Source organism: Bombina bombina, chromosome 4 (assembly GCF_027579735.1).
Source record: "Bombina bombina isolate aBomBom1 chromosome 4, aBomBom1.pri, whole genome shotgun sequence".
NCBI classification, from domain to species: Eukaryota; Metazoa; Chordata; class Amphibia; order Anura; family Bombinatoridae; genus Bombina; species Bombina bombina.
Genome location: NC_069502.1, coordinates 81207097 through 81229505, shown reverse-complemented (window position 1 = coordinate 81229505; position 22409 = coordinate 81207097). Strand labels below are relative to the sequence as shown.

At 38.4% G+C, this 22409-nt stretch overlaps 1 protein-coding gene across 1 annotated transcript in view; it reads left to right on the top strand.

Moving 5' to 3' along the window:
- The window catches only part of ELP3 (elongator acetyltransferase complex subunit 3), a 625666-nt gene that overhangs the window by 489315 nt on the left and 113942 nt on the right, over positions 1 to 22409 (top strand). Inside the window, exon 14 of the mRNA XM_053709529.1 lies at positions 9777 to 9858. Within this exon, the coding sequence (XP_053565504.1) occupies positions 9777 to 9858 (82 nt within the window). The remainder of the gene's footprint in view (positions 1 to 9776; positions 9859 to 22409) is intronic.

The following is a 22409-nucleotide window of genomic DNA, read 5'->3' as shown; positions in this document are numbered from 1 at the left end:
TTTCATAAGGTTCTCTGTTATCGGTCGTAGAGATTCATCTCTTACCTCCCTTTTCAGATCGACGATATACTCTTATATTTACCATTACCTCTACTGATTCTCGTTTCAGTACTGGTTTGGCTTTCTACAAACATGTAGATGAGTGTCCTGGGGTAAGTAAGTCTTATTTCTGTGACACTCTAAGCTATGGTTGGGCACTTTATTTATAAAGTTCTAAATATATGTATTCAAACATTTATTTGCCTTGACTCAGAATGTTCAACTTTCCTTATTTTCAGACAGTCAGTTTCATATTTGGGATTATGCATTGAATTATCATATTTTTCTTACCTCAAAAATTTGACTTTTTTCCCTGTGGGCTGTTAGGCTCGCGGGGGCTGAAAATGCTTCATTTTATTGCGTCATTCTTGGCGCGGACTTTTTTGGCGCAAAAATTCTTTTCCGTTTCCGGCGTCATACGTGTCGCCGGAAGTTGCGTCATTTTTTGACGTTATTTTGCGCCAAAAATGTCGGCGTTCCGGATGTGGCGTCATTTTTGGCGCCAAAAGCATTTAGGCGCCAAATAATGTGGGCGTCTTATTTGGCGCTAAAAAATATGGGCGTCGCTTTTGTCTCCACATTATTTCAGTCTCATTTTTCATTTGCTTCTGGTTGCTAGAAGCTTGATATTTGGCATTCTTTCCCATTCCTGAAACTGTCTTATAAGGAATTTGATCTATTTTGCTTTATATGTTGTTTTTTCTCTTACATATTGCAAGATGTCTCACGTTGCATCTGAGCCAGAAGATACTACAGGAAAATCACTGCCTGCTGGATCTACCAAAGCTAAGTGTATCTGCTGTAAACTTTTGGTAGCTATTCCTCCAGCTGTTGTTTGTAATAATTGTCATGACAAACTTGTTAAAGCAGATAATATTTCCTTTAGTAATGTACCGTTGCCTGTTGCAGTTCCCTCAACATCTAAGGTGCAGAATGTTCCTGATAACATAAGAGATTTTGTTTCTGAATCCATAAAGAAGGCTTTGTCTGTTATTTCTCCTTCTAGTAAACGTAAAAAGTCTTTTAAATCTTCTCTCTCTACAGATGAATTTTTAAATGAACACCATCATTCTGATTCTTTGGACTCTTCTGGTTCAGAGGATTCTATCTCAGAGATTGATGCTGATAAATCTTCATATTTATTTAAGATGGAATTTATTCGCTCTTTACTTAAAGAAGTACTAATTGCTTTAGAAATAGAGGATTCTAGTCCTCTTGATACTAATTCTATACGTTTGGATAAGGTTTTTAAAGCTCCTGCGGTTATTCCAGAAGTTTTTCCTGTTCCTAATGCTATTTCTGCAGTAATTTCCAAAGAATGGGATAAATTGGGTAATTCATTTACTCCTTCTAAACGTTTTAAGCAATTATATCCTGTTCCGCCTGACAGGTTAGAATTTTGGGACAAAATCCCTAAAGTTGATGGGGCTATTTCTACCCTTGCTAAACGTACTACCATTCCTACGTCAGATGGTACCTCGTTTAAGGATCCTTTAGATAGAAAAATTGAATCTTTTCTAAGAAAAGCTTATCTGTGTTCAGGTAATCTTCTTAGACCTGCTATATCATTGGCTGATGTTGCTGCAGCTTCAACTTTTTGGTTGGAAACTCTAGCGCAACAAGTAACAAATCGTGATTCTCATGATATTATTATTCTTCTCCAGCATGCTAATAATTTTATCTGTGATGCCATTTTTGATATTATTAGAGTTGATGTTAGGTTTATGTCTCTGGCTATCTTAGCCAGAAGAGCTTTATGGCTTAAGACTTGGAATGCTGATATGGCTTCTAAATCAACTCTACTTTCCATTTCTTTCCAGGGAAACAAATTATTTGGTTCTCAGTTGGATTCTATTATTTCAACTGTTACTGGTGGGAAAGGAACTTTTTTACCACAGGATAAAAAATCTAAAGGTAAAAACAGGGCTAACAATCGTTTTCGTTCCTTTCGTTTCAACAAAGAACAAAAGCCTGATCCTTCGTCCTCAGGAGCAGTTTCAGTTTGGAAACCATCTCCAGTCTGGAATAAATCCAAGCCTGCTAGAAAGGCAAAGCCTGCTTCTAAGTTCACATGAAGGTACGGCCCTCATTCCAGTTCAGCTGGTAGGGGGCAGGTTACGTTTTTTCAAAGAAATTTGGATCAATTCTGTTCACAATCTTTGGATTCAGAACATTGTTTCAGAAGGGTACAGAATTGGTTTCAAGATGAGACCTCCTGCAAAGAGATTTTTTCTTTCCCGTGTCCCAGTAAATCCAGTGAAAGCTCAAGCATTTCTGAATTGTGTTTCAGATCTAGAGTTGGCTGGAGTAATTATGCCAGTTCCAGTTCCGGAACAGGGGATGGGGTTTTATTCAAATCTCTTCATTGTACCAAAGAAGGAGAATTCCTTCAGACCAGTTCTGGATCTAAAATTATTGAATCGTTATGTAAGGATACCAACGTTCAAGATGGTAACTGTAAGGACTATATTGCCTTTTGTTCAGCAAGGGAATTATATGTCCACAATAGATTTACAGGATGCATATCTGCATATTCCGATTCATCCAGATCATTATCAGTTCCTGAGATTCTCTTTTCTAGACAAGCATTACCAATTTGTGGCTCTACCGTTTGGCCTTGCTACAGCTCCAAGAATTTTCACAAAGATTCTCGGTGCCCTTCTGTCTGTAATCAGAGAACAGGGTATTGTGGTATTTCCTTATTTGGACGATATCTTGGTACTTGCTCAGTCTTTACATTTAGCAGAGTCTCATACGAATCGACTTGTGTTGTTTCTTCAAGATCATGGTTGGAGGATCAATTTACCAAAAAGTTCTTTGATTCCTCAAACAAGGGTAACCTTTCTGGGTTTCCAGATAGATTCAGTGTCCATGACTCTGTCTTTAACAGACAAGAGACGTCTAAAATTGATTACAGCTTGTCGAAACCTTCAGTCTCAATCATTCCCTTCGGTAGCCTTATGCATGGAAATTCTAGGTCTTATGACTGCTGCATCGGACGCGATCCCCTTTGCTCGTTTTCACATGCGACCTCTTCAGCTCTGTATGCTGAACCAATGGTGCAGGGATTACACGAAGATATATCAATTAATATCTTTAAAACCGATTGTTCGACACTCTCTAACGTGGTGGACAGATCACCATCGTTTAATTCAGGGGGCTTCTTTTGTTCTTCCGACCTGGACTGTAATTTCAACAGATGCAAGTCTCACAGGTTGGGGAGCTGTGTGGGGATCTCTGACGGCACAAGGAGTTTGGGAATCTCAGGAGGTGAGATTACCGATCAATATTTTGGAACTCCGTGCAATTTTCAGAGCTCTTCAGTTTTGGCCTCTTCTGAAGAGAGAATCGTTCATTTTTTTTCAGACAGACAATGTCACAACTGTGGCATACATCAATCATCAAGGAGGGACTCACAGTCCTCTGGCTATGAAAGAAGTATCTCGAATTTTGGTTTGGGCGGAATCCAGCTCCTGTCTAATCTCTGCGGTTCATATCCCAGGTGTAGACAATTGGGAAGCGGATTATCTCAGTCGCCAAACGTTGCATCCGGGCGAATGGTCTCTTCACCCAGAGGTATTTCTTCAGATTGTTCAAATGTGGGGGCTCCCAGAGATAGATCTGATGGCCTCTCATCTAAACAAGAAACTTCCCAGGTATCTGTCCAGATCCCGGGATCCTCAGGCGGAGGCAGTGGATGCATTATCACTTCCTTGGAAGTATCATCCTGCCTATATCTTTCCGCCTCTAGTTCTTCTTCCAAGAGTAATCTCCAAGATTCTGAGGGAATGCTCGTTTGTTCTGCTAATAGCTCCGGCATGGCCTCACAGGTTTTGGTATGCGGATCTTGTCCGGATGGCATCTTGCCAACCATGGACTCTTCCGTTAAGACCAGACCTTCTGTCGCAAGGTCCTTTTTTCCATCCGGATCTGAAATCCTTAAATTTAAAGGTATGGAGATTGAACGCTTGATTCTTGGTCAAAGAGGTTTCTCTGACTCCGTGATTAATACTATGTTACAGGCTCGTAAATCTGTATCTCGAGAGATATATTATAGAGTCTGGAAGACTTATATTTCTTGGTGTCTTTCTCATCATTTTTCTTGGCATTCTTTTAGAATACCGAGAATTTTACAGTTTCTTCAGGATGGTTTAGATAAGGGTTTGTCCGCAAGTTCTTTGAAAGGACAAATCTCCGCTCTTTCTGTTCTTTTTCACAGAAAGATTGCTATTCTTCCTGATATTCATTGTTTTGTACAAGCTTTGGTTCGTATAAAACCTGTCATTAAGTCAATTTCTCCTCCTTGGAGTTTGAATTTGGTTCTGGGAGCTCTTCAAGCTCCTCCGTTTGAACCTATGCATTCATTGGACATTAAATTACTTTCTTGGAAAGTTTTGTTCCTTTTGGCCATCTCTTCTGCTAGAAGAGTTTCTGAATTATCTGCTCTTTCTTGTGAGTCTCCTTTTCTGATTTTTCATCAGGATAAGGCGGTGTTGCGAACTTCTTTTGAATTTTTACCTAAAGTTGTGAATTCCAACAACATTAGTAGAGAAATTGTGGTTCCTTCATTATGTCCTAATCCTAAGAATTCTAAGGAGAAATCGTTGCATTCTTTGGATGTTGTTAGAGCTTTGAAATATTATGTTGAAGCTACGAAATCTTTCCGTAAGACTTCTAGTCTATTTGTTATCTTTTCCGGTTCTAGGAAAGGCCAGAAAGCTTCTGCCATTTCTTTGGCATCTTGGTTGAAATCTTTAATTCATCTTGCCTATGTTGAGTCGGGTAAAATTCCGCCTCAGAGAATTACAGCTCATTCTACTAGGTCAGTATCTACTTCCTGGGCGTTTAGGAATGAAGCTTCGGTTGACCAGATCTGCAAAGCAGCAACTTGGTCCTCTTTGCATACTTTTACTAAATTCTACCATTTTGATGTATTTTCTTCTTCTGAAGCAGTTTTTGGTAGAAAAGTTCTTCAGGCAGCGGTTTCAGTTTGAATCTTCTGCTTATGTTTTTCGTTAAACTTTATTTTGGGTGTGGATTATTTTCAGCAGGAATTGGCTGTCTTTATTTTATCCCTCCCTCTCTAGTGACTCTTGTGTGGAAAGATCCACATCTTGGGTAGTCATTATCCCATACGTCACTAGCTCATGGACTCTTGTTAATTACATGAAAGAAAACATAATTTATGTAAGAACTTACCTGATAAATTCATTTCTTTCATATTAACAAGAGTCCATGAGGCCCACCCTTTTTTGTGGTGGTTATGATTTTTTTTTGTATAAAGCACAATTATTCCAATTCCTTATTTTATATGCTTCGCACTTTGTTTCTTATCACCCCACTTCTTGGCTATTCGTTAAACTGATTTGTGGGTGTGGTGAGGGGTGTATTTATAGGCATTTTAAGGTTTGGGAAACTTTGCCCCTCCTGGTAGGAATGTATATCCCATACGTCACTAGCTCATGGACTCTTGTTAATATGAAAGAAATGAATTTATCAGGTAAGTTCTTACATAAATTATGTTTTATTAAAATGCTCATTGGCGAATAGGTGAAATTCATGCTTGTGCTCACCCTATACATATTTATTAAAATGCTCACTAGTGAATAGGTGAAATTTATGCTTGTGCTCATCTGTACAAATTTTTTAAAATGCTCATTGGTGAATAGGTGAAATTCATGCTTGTGCTCATCCTATACAGATTTATTAAAATGCTCATTGGCGAATAGGTGAAATTCATGCTTGTGCTCACCCTATACATATTTATTAAAATGCTCACTAGTGAATAGGTGAAATTTATGCTTGTGCTCATCTGTACAAATTTTTTAAAATGCTCATTGGTGAATAGGTGAAATTCATGCTTGTGCTCATCCTATACAGATTTATTAAAATGCTCATTGGCGAATAGGTGAAATTCATGCTTGTGCTCACCCTATACATATTTATTAAAATGCTCACTAGTGAATAGGTGAAATTTATGCTTGTGCTCATCTGTACAAATTTTTTAAAATGCTCATTGGTGAATAGGTGAAATTCATGCTTGTGCTCATCCTATACAGATTTATTAAAATGCTCATTGGTGAATAGTTGAAATTCATGCTTGTGCTCATCCTATACAGATTTATTAAAATGCTCATTAGTGAATAGGTGAAATTTATGCTTGTGCTCATCTGATACAAATTTATTAAAATGCTCATTGGTGAATAGGCTAAATTCATGCTTGTGCTCATCCTATACAGGTTTATTAAAATGCTCATTGGTGAATAGGTGAAATGCATGCTTGTGCTCATCCTATACAGATTTATTAAAGTGCTCATTAGTGAATAGGTGAAATTCATGCTTGTGCTCATCCTATACAGATTTATTAAAGTGCTCATTAGTGAATAGGTGAAATTCATGCTTGTGCTAACCCTATACATATTTATTAAAATGCTCACTAGTGAATAGGTGAAATTCATGCTTGTGCTCATCCTATACAGATTTATTAAAATGCTCATTAGTGAATAGGTGAAATTTATGCTTGTGCTCATCTGATACAAATTTATTAAAATGCTCATTGGTGAATAGGTAAAATTCATGCTTGTGCTCATCCTATACAGATTTATTAAAATGCTCATTGGTGAATAGGTGAAATTCATGCTTGTGCTCATCCTATACAGATTTATTAAAATGCTCATTGGTGAATAGGTGAAATTCATGCTTGTGCTCATCCTATACAGATTTATTAAAGTGCTCATTAGTGAATAGGTGAAATGCATGCTTGTGCTCATCCTATACAGATTTATTAAAATGCTCATTGGTGAATAGGTGAATTGTATGCTTGTGCTCATCCTATACAGATTTATTAAAATGCTCATTGGTGAATAGGTGAATTGTATGCTTGTGCTCATCCTATACAGATTTATTAAAATGCTCATTAGTGAATAGGTGAAATTCATGCTTGCGCTCATCCTATACAGATTTATTAAAGTGCTCATTGGTGAATAGGTAAAATTCATGCTTGTGCTCATCCTATACAGGTTTATTAAAATGCTCATTAGTGAATAGGTGAAATGCATGCTTGTGCTCATCCTATACAGATTTATTAAAGTGCTCATTAGGGAATAGGTGAAATGCATGCTTGTGCGCATCCTATACAGATTTATTAAAGTGCTCATTAGTGAATAGGTGAAATTCATGCTTGTGCTCATCCTATACAGATTTATTAAAGTGCTCATTGGTGAATAGGTAAAATTCATGCTTGTGCTCATCCTATACAGGTTTATTAAAATGCTCATTAGTGAATAGGTGAAATGCATGCTTGTGCTCATCCTATACAGATTTATTAAAGTGCTCATTAGGGAATAGGTGAAATGCATACTTGTGCGCATCCTATACAGATTTATTAAAGTGCTCATTAGTGAATAGGTGAAATTCATGCTTGTGCTCATCCTATACAGATTTATTAAAGTGCTCATTGGTGAATAGGTAAAATTCATGCTTGTGCTCATCCTATACAGATTTATTAAAATGCTCATTAGTGAATAGGTGAAATTCATGCTTGTGCTCATCCTATACAGATTTATTAAAGTGCTCATTAGTGAATAGGTGAAATTCATGCTTGTGCTTATTCTATACAGATTTATTAAAGTGCTCATTAGTGAATAGGTGAAATTCATGCTTGTGCTCATCCTATACAGATTTATTAAACTGCTCATCAGTGAATAGGTGAAATTCATGCTTGTGCTCATCCTATACAGATTTATTAAAATGCTCATTGGTGAATAGGTGAATTGTATGCTTGTGCTCATCCTATACAGATTTATTAAAATGCTCATTGGCGAATAGGTGAAATTCATGCTTGTGCTCACCCTATACATATTTATTAAAATGCTCACTAGTGAATAGGTGAAATTTATGCTTGTGCTCATCTGTACAAATTTTTTAAAATGCTCATTGGTGAATAGGTGAAATTCATGTTTGTGCTCATCCTATACAGATTTATTAAAATGCTCACTAGTGAATAGGTGAAATTCATGCTTGTGCTCATCCTATACAGATTTATTAAAATGCTCATTAGTGAATAGGTGAAATTTATGCTTGTGCTCATCTGATACAAATTTATTAAAATGCTCATTGGTGAATAGGCTAAATTCATGCTTGTGCTCATCCTATACAGGTTTATTAAAATGCTCATTGGTGAATAGTTGAAATGCATGCTTGTGCTCATCCTATACAGATTTATTAAAGTGCTCATTAGTGAATAGGTGAAATTCATGCTTGTGCTCATCCTATACAGATTTATTAAAGTGCTCATTAGTGAATAGGTGAAATTCATGCTTGTGCTAACCCTATACATATTTATTAAAATGCTCACTAGTGAATAGGTGAAATTCATGCTTGTGCTCATCCTATACAGATTTATTAAAATGCTCATTAGTGAATAGGTGAAATTTATGCTTGTGCTCATCTGATACAAATTTATTAAAATGCTCATTGGTGAATAGGTGAAATTCATGCTTGTGCTCATCCTATACAGATTTATTAAAATGCTCATTGGTGAATAGTTGAAATTCATGCTTGTGCTCATCCTATACAGATTTATTAAAATGCTCATTAGTGAATAGGTGAAATTTATGCTTGTGCTCATCTGATACAAATTTATTAAAATGCTCATTGGTGAATAGGTTAAATTCATGCTTGTGCTCATCCTATACAGGTTTATTAAAATGCTCATTGGTGAATAGGTGAAATGCATGCTTGTGCTCATCCTATATAGATTTATTAAAGTGCTCATTAGTGAATAGGTGAAATTCATGCTTGTGCTCATCCTATACAGATTTATTAAAGTGCTCATTAGTGAATAGGTGAAATTCATGCTTGTGCTAACCCTATACATATTTATTAAAATGCTCACTAGTGAATAGGTGAAATTCATGCTTGTGCTCATCCTATACAGATTTATTAAAATGCTCATTAGTGAATAGGTGAAATTTATGCTTGTGCTCATCTGATACAAATTTATTAAAATGCTCATTGGTGAATAGGTTAAATTCATGCTTGTGCTCATCCTATACAGGTTTATTAAAATGCTCATTGGTGAATAGGTGAAATGCATGCTTGTGCTCATCCTATACAGATTTATTAAAGTGCTCATTAGTGAATAGGTGAAATTCATGCTTGTGCTCATCCTATTCAGATTTATTAAAGTGCTCATTAGTGAATAGGTGAAATTCATGCTTGTGCTAACCCTATACATATTTATTAAAATGCTCACTAGTGAATAGGTGAAAGTCATGCTTGTGCTCATCCTATACAGATTTATTAAAATGCTCATTAGTGACTAGGTGAAATTTATGCTTGTGCTCATCTGATACAAATTTTTTAAAATGCTCATTGGTGAATAGGTGAAATTCATGCTTGTGCTCATCCTATACAGATTTATTAAAATGCTCATTGGTGAATAGGTGAAATTCATGCTTGTGCTCATCCTATACAGATTTATTAAACTGCTCACTAGTGAATAGGTGAAATTCATGCTTGTGCTCATCTGATACAGATTTATTAAAATGCTCATTGGTGAATAGGTGAAATTCATGCTTGTGCTCATCCTATACAGATTTATTAAAATGCTGATTGGCAGGTAGGGACAACTCTCTCAGCTATGTTGGTGTCTCCATAGACAGAAATAATAATCTGTACTTATTTTGTTTGTAGAGCGTCACTAGTTTTCATTTTACCTCTCTTCCCCTGCACAGGGTTTTGGGATGCTGTTAATGGAGGAAGCAGAGCGCATTGCAAGAGAAGAACACGGGTCATGGAAAATTGCTGTCATTTCAGGTTTGACTTTTGTTTTATTATTTTTTGGTGGTGGTTGTATTTCTTTTTTGCCCCAGAATTACTGTCCTCCAATACTGGCAAGTGTTAAATTATACAAATTCGTATATGCAGAGGAACATGGTTTTTAAACATCCTCATATAACTTTAGCTTTTATAAATTACTGTTTATTAAATATGACATCTTGTGTAGTAGCAACAGTATTTATTAACTTTGACATTTTCAATATCTGTATCTGTGATGTACTGTCCCTTTAAGAGAGTCACTTCTTTAGATTCTGAAAAAGGAGTACTAGATCAAATGAAAGCAAACACATTTCCTTTTAAAGGATAACTTTACACAGGATTCCTACTGTATTATTCAGTTATAGTTTTATAACTAGTGGGAAAGCCTGCCCAGAGGGCAATATATTGTGGTGACGGAACCACCGAACCTCCCTGCCATTTTCGGAAGGGCAGTCTATTGTGGTGACGGAAACCACTCTGCCATTTTCGGAATCCACCTGGATGCAGCGTAAATGGCAGGGTGGTGAAAGAATCCACCTGGATGGAATCAAATCAGCCAATAGGAATTCAAGGGATGCCATCTTTAATCGCATACCTTGAATTCACTATTCAGTGTACGGCGGCGATCGTACGAAGAGGATGCTCCATGGCTTCGCGGTCGTCGGTCTTCAGTTCCAGGGTCGCCGGTCTTCAGCCCTGCTCTGTGCCGGATGTTACTGGAAGAAGAAAGAAGAGGTCGCAGCTTGGATGAAGACTTCACCGCCTGGAACAGGACCCTCTCCGCCGGACTTCAGGAACGGTGAGTAGCAACCTGGGGGTTAGACTTAGGTTTTTTTTAGGGGGGTTTGTTTTATTTAGATTAGGGATGGGCAGCAAAAGAGCTAAATGCCCTTTTAAGGGCAATGCCCAAACAAATGCCTTTTTCAGGGCAATGGGTAGTGTAGGTTTTTAGTGTTAGGTTCTTTTATTTTGGGGGTTTTGGTGGGTGGCGGGGGTTTACTGTTAAGGGAACTAAGACTTTTTTCTGTAAAAGAGCTGTTTATCTTGGGGCAATGCCCTGCAGAAAGCCCTTTTAAGGGCTACTGGCAGTTTATTCTTAGATTAGGTGGTGTTTTTATTTTGGGAGGCTTTTTATTTTCATAGGGATTAGGTTTAATTTTGTAAACTGGTAATTTGTTTTTTATTTTCTGTAATGTTAGCTTCTTTTTTTGTTGTTGTAACTTTAGTATTTTTTAGTTTAGTTAATTTTTGTTAATTTAGGGGGTGTTAGGTTAGGGGGCTTAGTAATTTAGTTATTTGCGTTGTAGGTTTTGGCGGTATAAGGGGTTAATAGGTTAATTAGGTTTAATGCGATGTGGGGTTTTTGCGCTTTAGGGGTTAATAGTGTAAATAGGTTTATTGCGATGTGTGGGTTTTGCGGTTTAGGCGTTAATAGGTTTATTATGTTTATTACGATGTGGGGGGTTTGCGGTTTAGTGGTTAATAGGGTAATCAGGTTTATTGTGATGTGTGGGTTTTGCGGTTTAGGGGTTAATAGGTTAATTATGTTTATTGTGATGTGGGGGTTTTGCGGTTTAGGGGTTAATAGGGTAATTAGGTTTATTGTGATGTGGGTGGTTGACAGTTAAGGGGTTAATTACTTTATTATTTTGCGATGTGTGGGTTTGCAGTGTAGGTGTTAATACTTAGTGTGGGAGGTTCTTTTTTTTTTTGTTATACTTCGTGCGGGCGGTGTTTTTTTTTTTTTTTTAATGCTCCGTTTGCCTTAGCTGCATCCGCTTCGCTGCATCCAGGTGAATTATTTTGGCTGCACGCGCAGCCAACATTCTGTTGGCTGCCACGCGCAGCCAACATTCTGTTGGCTGCCTCGCGCTGCCAACATTCCGTTGAGGATGCGTGCGCAACTGCCGACAGGCATTACAAACGCAATTATAGTATAGATGAGAAAATGGCTAAATCGAATCCAAACTCAACAAAAATATAAACAGTCTTTTTTTCTCTTAAAATGAATAACTTAAAGTTCTTACCCAATTTTCCTATTAGGCAGTGTATCTCACAAAGTAAATAGAATAGCACATAAGTCAGATCCCAACTGGTCTTTAAATCCAAAAGAGTAGTCCCAGTTTGCAAATCAGATTACAAACAGCAGACTTGATGCTTTAAGTCAGTGATTTTCAACCTTTTTTTTGCCACGGCACATTTTTTTACATTAAAAAATCCTGCGGCACACCACCATCCCAAAATTTTACAAAATCACACATTATAGTCTAATACAGTGTATATATACAGTATATATATATATATATAAACAATTTAGTCGATTCAATTAAGCTTTATTAGCATGACTAGAGGCACAATAATAACAATCAAAAGTTCCATGTATTGAGGCTGTTAGGGGGTACCAGTGATGAAAATAAATTATTAGGTGATATGCAGTAGTTCCATGCAAGTAAAAGTTTCACTTGTTAGGGCAGTAAGCAGTGCACAAGTATTGAACCCAAAAGCAGAAACTACTGGGGCCCAAGTGATTCCACTGTTAAAGTCCCTAAACTTTGGGGGCACCAGTATAAGAGTTTCACAATCAGTGTAGGATAAGGACCAATTCACGGCGGCACAGCTGACGATCTCTCACGGCACACTAGTGAGCCACTGCACAGTGGTTGAAAATCACTACTTTAAGTAAATTAAAAGTGTATTTAAAACCAGAGGGCAGATCCAGAATGCACTTTAGATCCCAAATAGTAGTCTGGATGTTTTCAGCATGCAGAAAAACTCTAAATCCAAAGATAGAAAAGATTCACAATAAGGAGAGAATCCAATATTCAATATAGGTTGGAAGCATTAAAAAATAGTCCCTTTGTTATGAAAATCAGAGGCAGGTTTAATATGCAGTTGGTTTTCAGCAGAACAAGACCGATTTCTTTCAACACAAGGCAGCAAACACAATAAAGTAACACAGCACCTGTTAATGGGCAGGGAATGCCGTAAGAAGCATAGGAGAAAAAAAAGGGGCGTGTTTTCTAAAAGGTAAACTTGTTAAAGTGACGGTATCACCATACAATCATAAAGTATCAGAATATGACAGTATCTGTTAGAAAAGGGAATAATAAAAAGTAAGCTATGTATTTTATAAGTAAGCACAAGGGCATTTACACCCCCAGGACAAATTCCAGTGGGGGGAGACAATTGAATGTCAATTTTTTTCTATTAATCCCCCCTGAATGTAGCTCCATTTTAGAGGAAGAAGCACAGTATTCTGGGAGTTATATAGCAGTCTGGAATTTATAGTTCACAATTTTACTCTCAGTATTGTGATTCAGCAATTCTGGACTCGAATTCCCAGCATGCATTGTACAGTGGTGGGGAGTGAGCTGTCTGTGTATATGTGTATAGCAGCTAGTAGCATTGTCAGACCCTAACTACAGGTTTATATATTTATTTATATGGTCAGACCCTCTGCACAAGTGGTAGTCAGGGGAAGGCGTGCACTGTGCTAGTGATCTTAAACTCTGCACCATGACTTCCATGTTTATATATATATATAAGTGTGTATATATATATATATATATATATATATATGTGTGTGTATATATATATATATATATATAATTCCACTACCATCAACTTTTTTAACAGCAGCAAAGAATATGTCTCATTAATTGCAGTCTGCTCTGAGTTAACCCTTTCTACTCACATACTGTAATAGTTTTTAAACGTTTTGCCAATAGCACAAATAGAGACGTGCATTTGGCATATTTTAGGTAATATAGTTAGCAGTTTTAGGCGTTATATGCTAATTTATGTTGGTTCTTTTGTGTTTAATTTTGATTTTCTTTTTTATAACTGTATAATGCAACAAATCAGATAAGCAAAACACTAAATAAATGAATAAATAAAACTATATGATCCTATTTTCTTTTATAAGGAGCAGGGATTAAGACTATTTTGTAATCCTAATCCTAAAGTGCATTCATTTCTTTATAGAAGAGAAAGCTGAATTTGATTCTGAGTAATATTAGAATCTGACAAGACAAACAATTTTAATGGACTCAAAGTGAACTTAGTGACAGCTTCCATTGGGACCTTCAGCTACTGCATGTAGCTAGTTCAAAATAAGAGAAGGCTTTCCTTCAGCCAATGGAAGTCTATTCTTAGTTGGACAAAGGTGATACTTGCAATTTACTTTCCAGGTCTTCTAAGCTCTTAAGTCAGTTTTTTTGGAGCTATCAACAATTACATATATTACAGACTTCCTCACTGTTTCTGCTACTTTGAGTAATACAAAAATTCAAGTAACACAATCAGAAATCAACTGCTACGACTCTGGCCTGGCCAGGAAAGACTTGGTTTTTGACTTTCATTCTTATGGCAGGAGATATTTATTGTATACCCTGTCTGAATCACAAAGAACATTTGGGGGTTTCATATCCCTTTAAGTGCATCTTTTAGTCCTGACCTACACATTTTGGTATGTTTCAGTCTTAGTCAGTTTCTAGGCAGGCTCAGGTAAAGCAGGGTTGTGGTGCTTCAGTTTTTTTCTGAAGGTCTATAGAAGGAAACTCTTCTCAAGGGAATCCTATCAGTTTTTCTACTTAAATGCAGTTATCTGAAATATAATCTGCTGCCTTGAAAAAAACCTTCTCGTGTTTTTTTTCACTAACTTGTAAACATTCTAGTCATTCAATTTATATCAACTTATATCATTTCATTTGTAGTCATTGATTTATTTTTAAGATGCTATTAATAAAATAATATAATTTTGATATACTCATCCTTGTGTTATACATAAAGTTATATCTGTTGCTCCTAACTTTTATTGTCAACCCTATATATGTATTAATAAAACACATCAATGAGTGTGTAATCTTGGAAGTTTTTATATGTTTATGCTAATTGTTCGATAATGGAATCATGTTTTTTTTTTAAACAAAACATTTTAATCTTTTGCTTAAAAATGCAAATTGCTCGTCCTTTGACACCCACGCTGTCTCAGATGGCCTTTAAAATGCTATCATTTACAGCCAACGCAGAGGATGTAGATGGATGAAACTCTTGTCTTTTTCGACAAAAATAAAATGTAGATTGACAAGTTTTTTTAACAGTTATTTAATGTCCCAATGGCAACAGGGTAATCTTTTTCCCACACGCCTGATGACGTAGTCGTGTTTTTTTTTTTTTTAACTTACTGGACCAAGAAAAGAATTCTCTAGAAGATAATTAATACGTTTGGAGATGATCAGTTCTCTTCAGCCAGATTTCCATTTGTGTTCCTTCAAGTAGAAAATTAAAATGGACTTAGGCCAGGAAACTAGGGGACTTGTGAGACAACTCTCTGGACAGGGAGCCATACAGGAAGAATACTTGATTAAATGCTGTCCATTTATTGTCTATTTTATGTATTAATGGAGTTCAGCATTGTTCTAACAATTGCTGTATATGAAAAGGCAAATATGAAATTAAAGCTAGCTTAATAGGTAATAGATATATCACAATAGGTTCTCTTTAATGAATTGTAAAATGAGACCATACTTTTTTTTTTTTTTTTTTAAGAAAAGGGATGCCATTAAAACTAGGTATATTAAAAAAAAAAAGAATTCCTTTAAAAACCTCACAATGAGTGAGACATACGATTCCACTTTTCTACTCATGCCCGCTAATACGCTTTTGCAGCAGCACCTAAAATTGATCTTCCAATTTGCCTATAGATTGGGGCTATATGTAATAGAGATTTCTCTTGTAAGGTGTATCCAGTCCACGGATTCATCCATTACGTGTGGGATATTCTCCTTCCCAACAGGAAGCTGCAAGAGGATCACCGACAGCAGAGCTGTCTATATAGCTCCTCCCCTAACTGCCACCTCCCAGTCATTCTCTTGCAGCTCTCGACAAAGGAAGCAGCTAGAGAGATGTGGTGCATTAATGTAGTTTATCTTCAATCAAAAGTTTGTTATTTTCAAATGGTACCGGAGTTGTACTATTTTAGCCTCGGGCAGAAAGTTGAAGAAGAGTCTGCCTGTGGTCTTTGATGATCTTAGCAGGTTGTAACTAAGATCCATTGCTGTTCTCACACATAACTGAAGAGATGGGTAACTTCAGCTGGGGGAATAGCGTGCAGGGTCTCCTGCTCTGAGGTATGTGCAGTTTTAAATTTTTCTAGAGAAATGATAAGCTAGAAAATGCTGACAATACCAGATTTATTTAAGGTAAGCCTGATTACAGTGATTTAATAACGACTGGTATCATGCTTGCTTTAAAGGGTAATATTTTTATTATTTACTCACATTACTGAATAGATATAACGTTTGCTTGAGGTGTATCAACGTTTATTTCATATTGGTGATAAAACTTTATTCTGGGGCCCAGTTTTTCCACATGGCTGACTAGATTTTGCCTAGGGATAGTTTTTTAAGGCCCTCTCACTGTGAGTACAGGTTGGGAGGGGCCTATTTTCCATTAGTTTTTGCAGCTTGAGACATCCAGCTTCCCTGAAGGAGTCCCCTGAACATATAGGACCTCTCTAAGGGGATTTTGTGCCTTCCAAAGCCGTTGTATGGGCAGGTAGGGCCACAGTAGAGCTGTGGCAGTTTGTTGTGTTTAAAAACGTTTATATCGTTTTTTTGATCCGGTTTTGAAACTAAGGGGTTAATCATCCATTTGCAAGTGGGTGCAATGCTCTTTCAGCCTATTATACACACTGTAAAAATTTCATAAGATTTACTGCTTTTTTCACTGTTTTAGCAGTTTCTGTGATTGTTTTTTTCTCTTAAAGGCACAGTACCGTTTTAATTTTTTGCTTGTTCACAGTTATTAAAGTGTATTCCAAGCTTGCTGGTCTCATTACTAGTCTGTTTAAACATGTCTGACATAGAGGAAACTCATTGTTCATTATGTTTAGAAGCCATTGTGGAACCCCCTCTTAGAATGTGTACCAAATGCACTGATTTTACTATAGATTACAAAGACCATATTCTGGCTTTAAAAAATGTATCACCAGAAGAAATTGACAAGGAGGAAGTTATGCCGTCTAACTCTCCCCATGTGTCAGATCTTATAAATCCCGCTCAGGGGACGCTAAGTACATCTAGTGCGCCCATTGCGTATACCTTGCAAGACATGGTGGCAGTTATGAATCATACCCTTACAGAGGTATTATCTAAACTGCCAGGATTGCAAGGAAAGCGAGACAGCTCTGGGACTAGAATAAATACAGAGCTCTCTGACGCTTTAGTTGCTATCTCTGATACACCCTCACAATATAATGAAGCTGAAGCAGGGGAGCTTCAATCTGTGGGTGATTTTTCTGATTCAGGGAAGATACTTCAATCTGATTCTGATATGTCTACATTTAAATTTAAGCTTGAACACCTCCGCATATTGCTCAGGGAGGTTTTAGCAACGCTGGACGACTGTGACACTATCGTAGTCCCAGAGAAATTATGTAGATTGGATAAATACTATGCAGTACCTACTTACACTGATGTTTTTCCAATCCCTAAAAGGTTTTCTGAAATTATTACTAAGGAATGGGATAGACCAGGTGTACCATTCTCTCCCCCTCCTGTTTTTAAAAAGATGTTTCCTATAGACGCCGCTACACGGGACTTATGGCAGATGGTCCCTAAGGTGGAGGGAGCAGTTTCTACTCTAGCTAAGCGTACCACTATCCCTGTCGAGGACAGTTGTGCTTTTCTAGATCCAATGGATAAAAGATTAGAGGGTTACCTTAAGAAAATTTTTATTCAACAAGGTTTTATTCTCCAGCCTCTTGCATGCATTGCCCCAGTCACTGCTGCCGCGGCTTTCTGGTTTGAGTCCCTAGAGGAGGCTCTACAGGTTGAAACCCCGTTGGAAGATATTATTGACAAGCTTAGGGCCCTTAAGCTAGCCAATTCATTTGTTTCTGATGCCGTTGTTCATTTAACCAAGTTAACGGCTAAAAATTCAGGTTTTGCTATTCAGGCGCGTTGGGCGCTATGGCTTAAATCCTGGTCAGCTGACGTGACTTCAAAGTCTAAACGTCTCAACATTCCCTTCAAAGGACAGATCCTATTCGGGTCTGGACTGAAGGAGATCATTTCTGACATCACTGGAGGAAAAGGTCACGCCCTTCCTCAAGACAGGTCCAACAAATTAAGGACCAAACAGTCTAGTTTTCGGCCCTTTCGAAACTTCAAGAGTGGCGCAGCTTAAACTTCCTCTAACACAAAACAAGAGGGAACTTTTGCCCAGTCTAAGCCGGTCTGGAGACCTAATCAGGTTTGGAACAAGGGGAAACAGGCCAAGAAGCCTGCTGCTGCATCTAAGACAGCATGAAGGAGCAGCCCCCGATCCGGAAACGGATCTAGTAGGGGGCAGACTCTCTCTCTTCGCCCAGGCTTGGGCAAGAGATGTCCAGGATCCCTGGGTATTGGGAATTGTGTCTAAAAACCTCTCCCCCAAAAAGGGAGATTTAATCTCTCACTTTTATCTGCAAACTAGATAAAGAGAGAAGCATTCTTACATTTTGTTCAAGACCTCCTAGTTATGGGAGTGATCCACCCAGTTCCGCAGGAGGAACAGGGACAGGGCTTTTATTCAAATCTGTTTGTTGTTCCCAAGAAAGGGGGAACATTCAGACCAATCTTAGATCTCAAGATCTTAAACAAATTTCTCAGAGTCCCATCCTTCAAGATGGAGACTATTCGAACCATCCTTCCTATGATCCAGGAGGGTCAATACATGCACTTCCAGTTTGTGGCTCTTCCCTTCGGGTTGGCCACGGCACCAAGAATCTTTACAAAGGTTCTAGGGTCCCTTCTAGCGGTCCTAAGGCCGCGGGCTATAGCAGTAGCCCCTTACTCAGACGACATTCTAATACAGGCGTCGACCTTTCAAGTTGCCAGGTCTCACACGGACATTGTTCTGGCATTTCTGAGGTCGCATGGGTGGAAAGTGAACGAAGAAAAAAGTTCTCTATCCCCTCTCACAAGAGTTTCCTTCCTAGGAACTCTGATAGATTCTGTAGAAATGAAGATTTACCTGACAGAGGCCAGGTTGTCAAAACTTCTAAATTCCTACCGTGTTCTTTATTCTACTTCTCGCCCTTCAGTGGCTCAGTGTATGGAAGTAATTGGCTTAATGGTAGCGGCAATGGACATAGTGTTGTTTGCCCGCCTAAATCTCAGACCGCTGCAACTCTGCATGCTCAGTCAGTGGAATGGGGATTACACAGATTTGTCCCCTCTACTAAATCTGGATCAAGAGAGCAGGGATTCTCTTCTCTGGTGGTTATCTCGGGTCCATCTGTCCAAGGGTATGACCTTCCGCAGGCCAGATTGGACAATAGTAACGACAGATGCCAGCCTTCTGGGCTGGGGTGCAGTCTGGAACTCCCTGAAGGCTCAGGGCTTGTGGACTCAGGAGGAGACACTCCTTCCGATAAACATTCTGGAACTAAGAGCGATATTCAATGCTCTTCAGGCTTGGCCTCAGCTAGCTGCGGTCAGGTTCATCAGATTTCAGTCGGGCAACATCACGACTGTAGCTTACATCAACCATCAAGGGGGAACAAGGAGTTCCCTAGCAATGTTGGAGGTTTCAAAAATAATTCTATGGGCAGAGGTTCACTCTTGCCATCTATCAGCTATCCATATCCCAGGAGTAGAGAACTGGGAGGCGGATTTTCTAAGTCGACAGACTTTTAATCCGGGGGAGTGGGAACTCCATCCGGAGGTGTTTGCACAGTTGATTCAACTTTGGGGCAAACCAGAACTGGATCTCATGGCATCTCATCAGAACGCCAAGCTTCCTTGTTACGGGTTCAGGTCCAGGGATCCCAAGGCAGCGCTGCTAGATGCTCTAGCAGCGCCTTGGTCTTTCAACCTGGCTTATGTGTTTCCACCGTTTCCTCTGCTCCCTCGTCTGATTGTCAAGATCAAGCAGGAGAGAGCTTTGGTGATTTTGATAGCTCCTGCATGGCCACGCAAGACTTGGTACGCAGATCTGGTGGACATGTCATCCTTTCCACCTTGGACTCTGCCGCTGAGGCAGGACCTTCTACTTCAAGGTCCCTTCAAACATCCAAATCTAATTTCTCTGTCTGACTGCTTGGAGATTGAACGCTTGATTTTGTCAAAACGTGGTTTTTCCGAGTCGGTCATTGATACCTTAATTCAGGCTCGAAAGCCTGTCACCAGGAAAATCTATCATAAGATATGGTGTAAATATCTTCATTGGTGTGAATCCAAGGGTTACTCATGGAGTATAGTCAGGATTCCCAGGATATTGTCTTTTCTCTAAGAAGGATTGGAGAAGGGATTGTCGGCTAGTTCCTTAAAGGGACAGATTTCTGCTCTGTCCTTTTGCACAAGCGTCTGGCGGATGTTCCAGACGTTCAGGCGTTTTGTCAGGCTTTAGTTAGAATCAAGCCTGTGTTTAAACCTGTTGCTCCACCATGGAGTTTAAATTTAGTTCTTAAAGTTCTTCAAGGGGTTCCGTTTGAACCTCTGCATTCCATAGATATCAAGCTTTTATCTTGGAAAGTTCTGTTCTTGGTAGCTATCTCTTCGGCTTGAAGAGTTTCAGAGTTATCTGCCTTGCAGTGTGATTCCCCTTATCTGATCTTTCATGCAGATAAGGTAGTTTTGCGTACCAAACCTGGGTTTCTTCCTAAGGTGGTATCCAATAAGAATATCAATCAAGAGATTGTTGTTCCGTCACTGTGTCCTAATCCTTCTTCAAAGAAGGAACGTCTATTACACAATCTTGACGTGGTTCGTACTTTAAAGTTTTATTTACAAGCTACTAAAGATTTTCGTCAAACATCTGCATTGTTTGTTGTCTACTCTGGACAGAGCAAAGGCCAAAAGGCTTCAGCAACTTCTCTTTATTTTTGGTTAAGAAGTATAATCCGCTTAGCTTATGAGACTGCTGGCCAGCAGCCTCCTGTAAGAATTACAGCTCATTCCACTAGAGCGGTGGCTTCCACATGGGCCTTTAAAAATGAGGCTTCTGTTGAACAGATTTGTAAGGAGGCGACTTGGTCTTCGCTTCATACTTTTTCTAAATTCTACAAATTTGATACTTTGGAGGCTATTTTTGGGAGAAATGTCTTACAGGCAGTGGTGCCTTCCGTTTAAGCGCCTGCCTTGTCCCTCCCTTCATCCGTGTCCTATAGCTTTGGTATTGGTATCTCACAAGTAATGGATGAAGCCGTGGACTGGATACACCTTACAAGAGAAAACAAAATTTATGCTTACCTGATAAATTTCTTTCTCTTGTGGTGTATCCAGTCCACGGCCCGCCCTGTCATTTTAAGGCAGGTGTTTTTTTAATTTTTAAACTACAGTCACCACTGCACCCTATAGTTTCTCCTTTCTCTTGCTTGTCTTCGATCGAATAACTGGGAGGTGGCAGTTAGGGGAGGAGCTATATAGACAGCTCTGCTGTGGGTGATCCTCTTGCAGCTTCCTGTTGGGAAGGAGAATATCCCACAAGTAATGGATGAATCCGTGGACTGGATACACCACAAGAGAAATAAATTTATCAGGTAAGCATTAATTTTGTTTTGGTAATTTTTAAGGGACACTAACTTTAAAATTTTAACTTTCATGATTCAGATAGTCAGAGCATTTAGTTTTAATAGACTTTTCAATTTACTTCCATTATTACATTTTGCACAGTTTTTCATATGCACCAGCTCCTACTTAACATATATGCATATGAGTGTGCGATTGGCTGATACCCGTCACATGATATGCTATTGCATTTTTTTATATACAATTGTTAATTATGCAATTCAACTGTATTTAAAGGGACAGTAAACCTTAAAAATAATGTTATATAATTCTGCACATAGTGCAAAATTATATAACATTATATTAGCCAAACATTATAAAACATAATTGTACCCTATTAATTTTTAAAAAGAAACGCTGTTTTACAGACCCGCTCTCTGCTGAGTGGGTCTGTTATATTTACTCAGCGCATCGAGCCAGCTGTATAGTCACAGCCCGGCCCGACCGTGCCATAGCACTAAGTGCAGCTCGCTCCTGCTGTCAGACAGGAGCGAGCTGCACTTTGTCTTATGGTGCGGAATTATATAACATTATTTTTAAAGTTTACTGACACTTTAATGGTCAAGCAAAGGGACCATCTAATCAAAATTAAACTTTCATGAATCAGATAGATAAGGGCATCTATCTTAAAGTTTTGCAGCAGGCTCCGTTTGACCCGTTGGATTCCATAGATATAAAGTTGTTACCTTGGAAGGTTTTGTTTCTTATTGCTATTTCTTCTGCACAGAGAGTCTCGAAACTCTCGGCTTTGCAGTGTGATTCGCCTTACCTTATTTTTTATGCTGATAAGGCGGTTCTTCGTACTAAAGTGGGAATTCTCCCTAAAGTGGTTTCAGATAGAAATTTTAATCAGGAAATTGTCGTTCCTTCTATATGTCCTAACCCTTCTTCTCATAAGGAACGTTTGTTACACAACTTGGATGTTGTACGTGCTCTAAAATTCTACCTTCAGGTAACTAAGGATTTTCGCCAGTCCTCTGCCCTGTTTTTTTG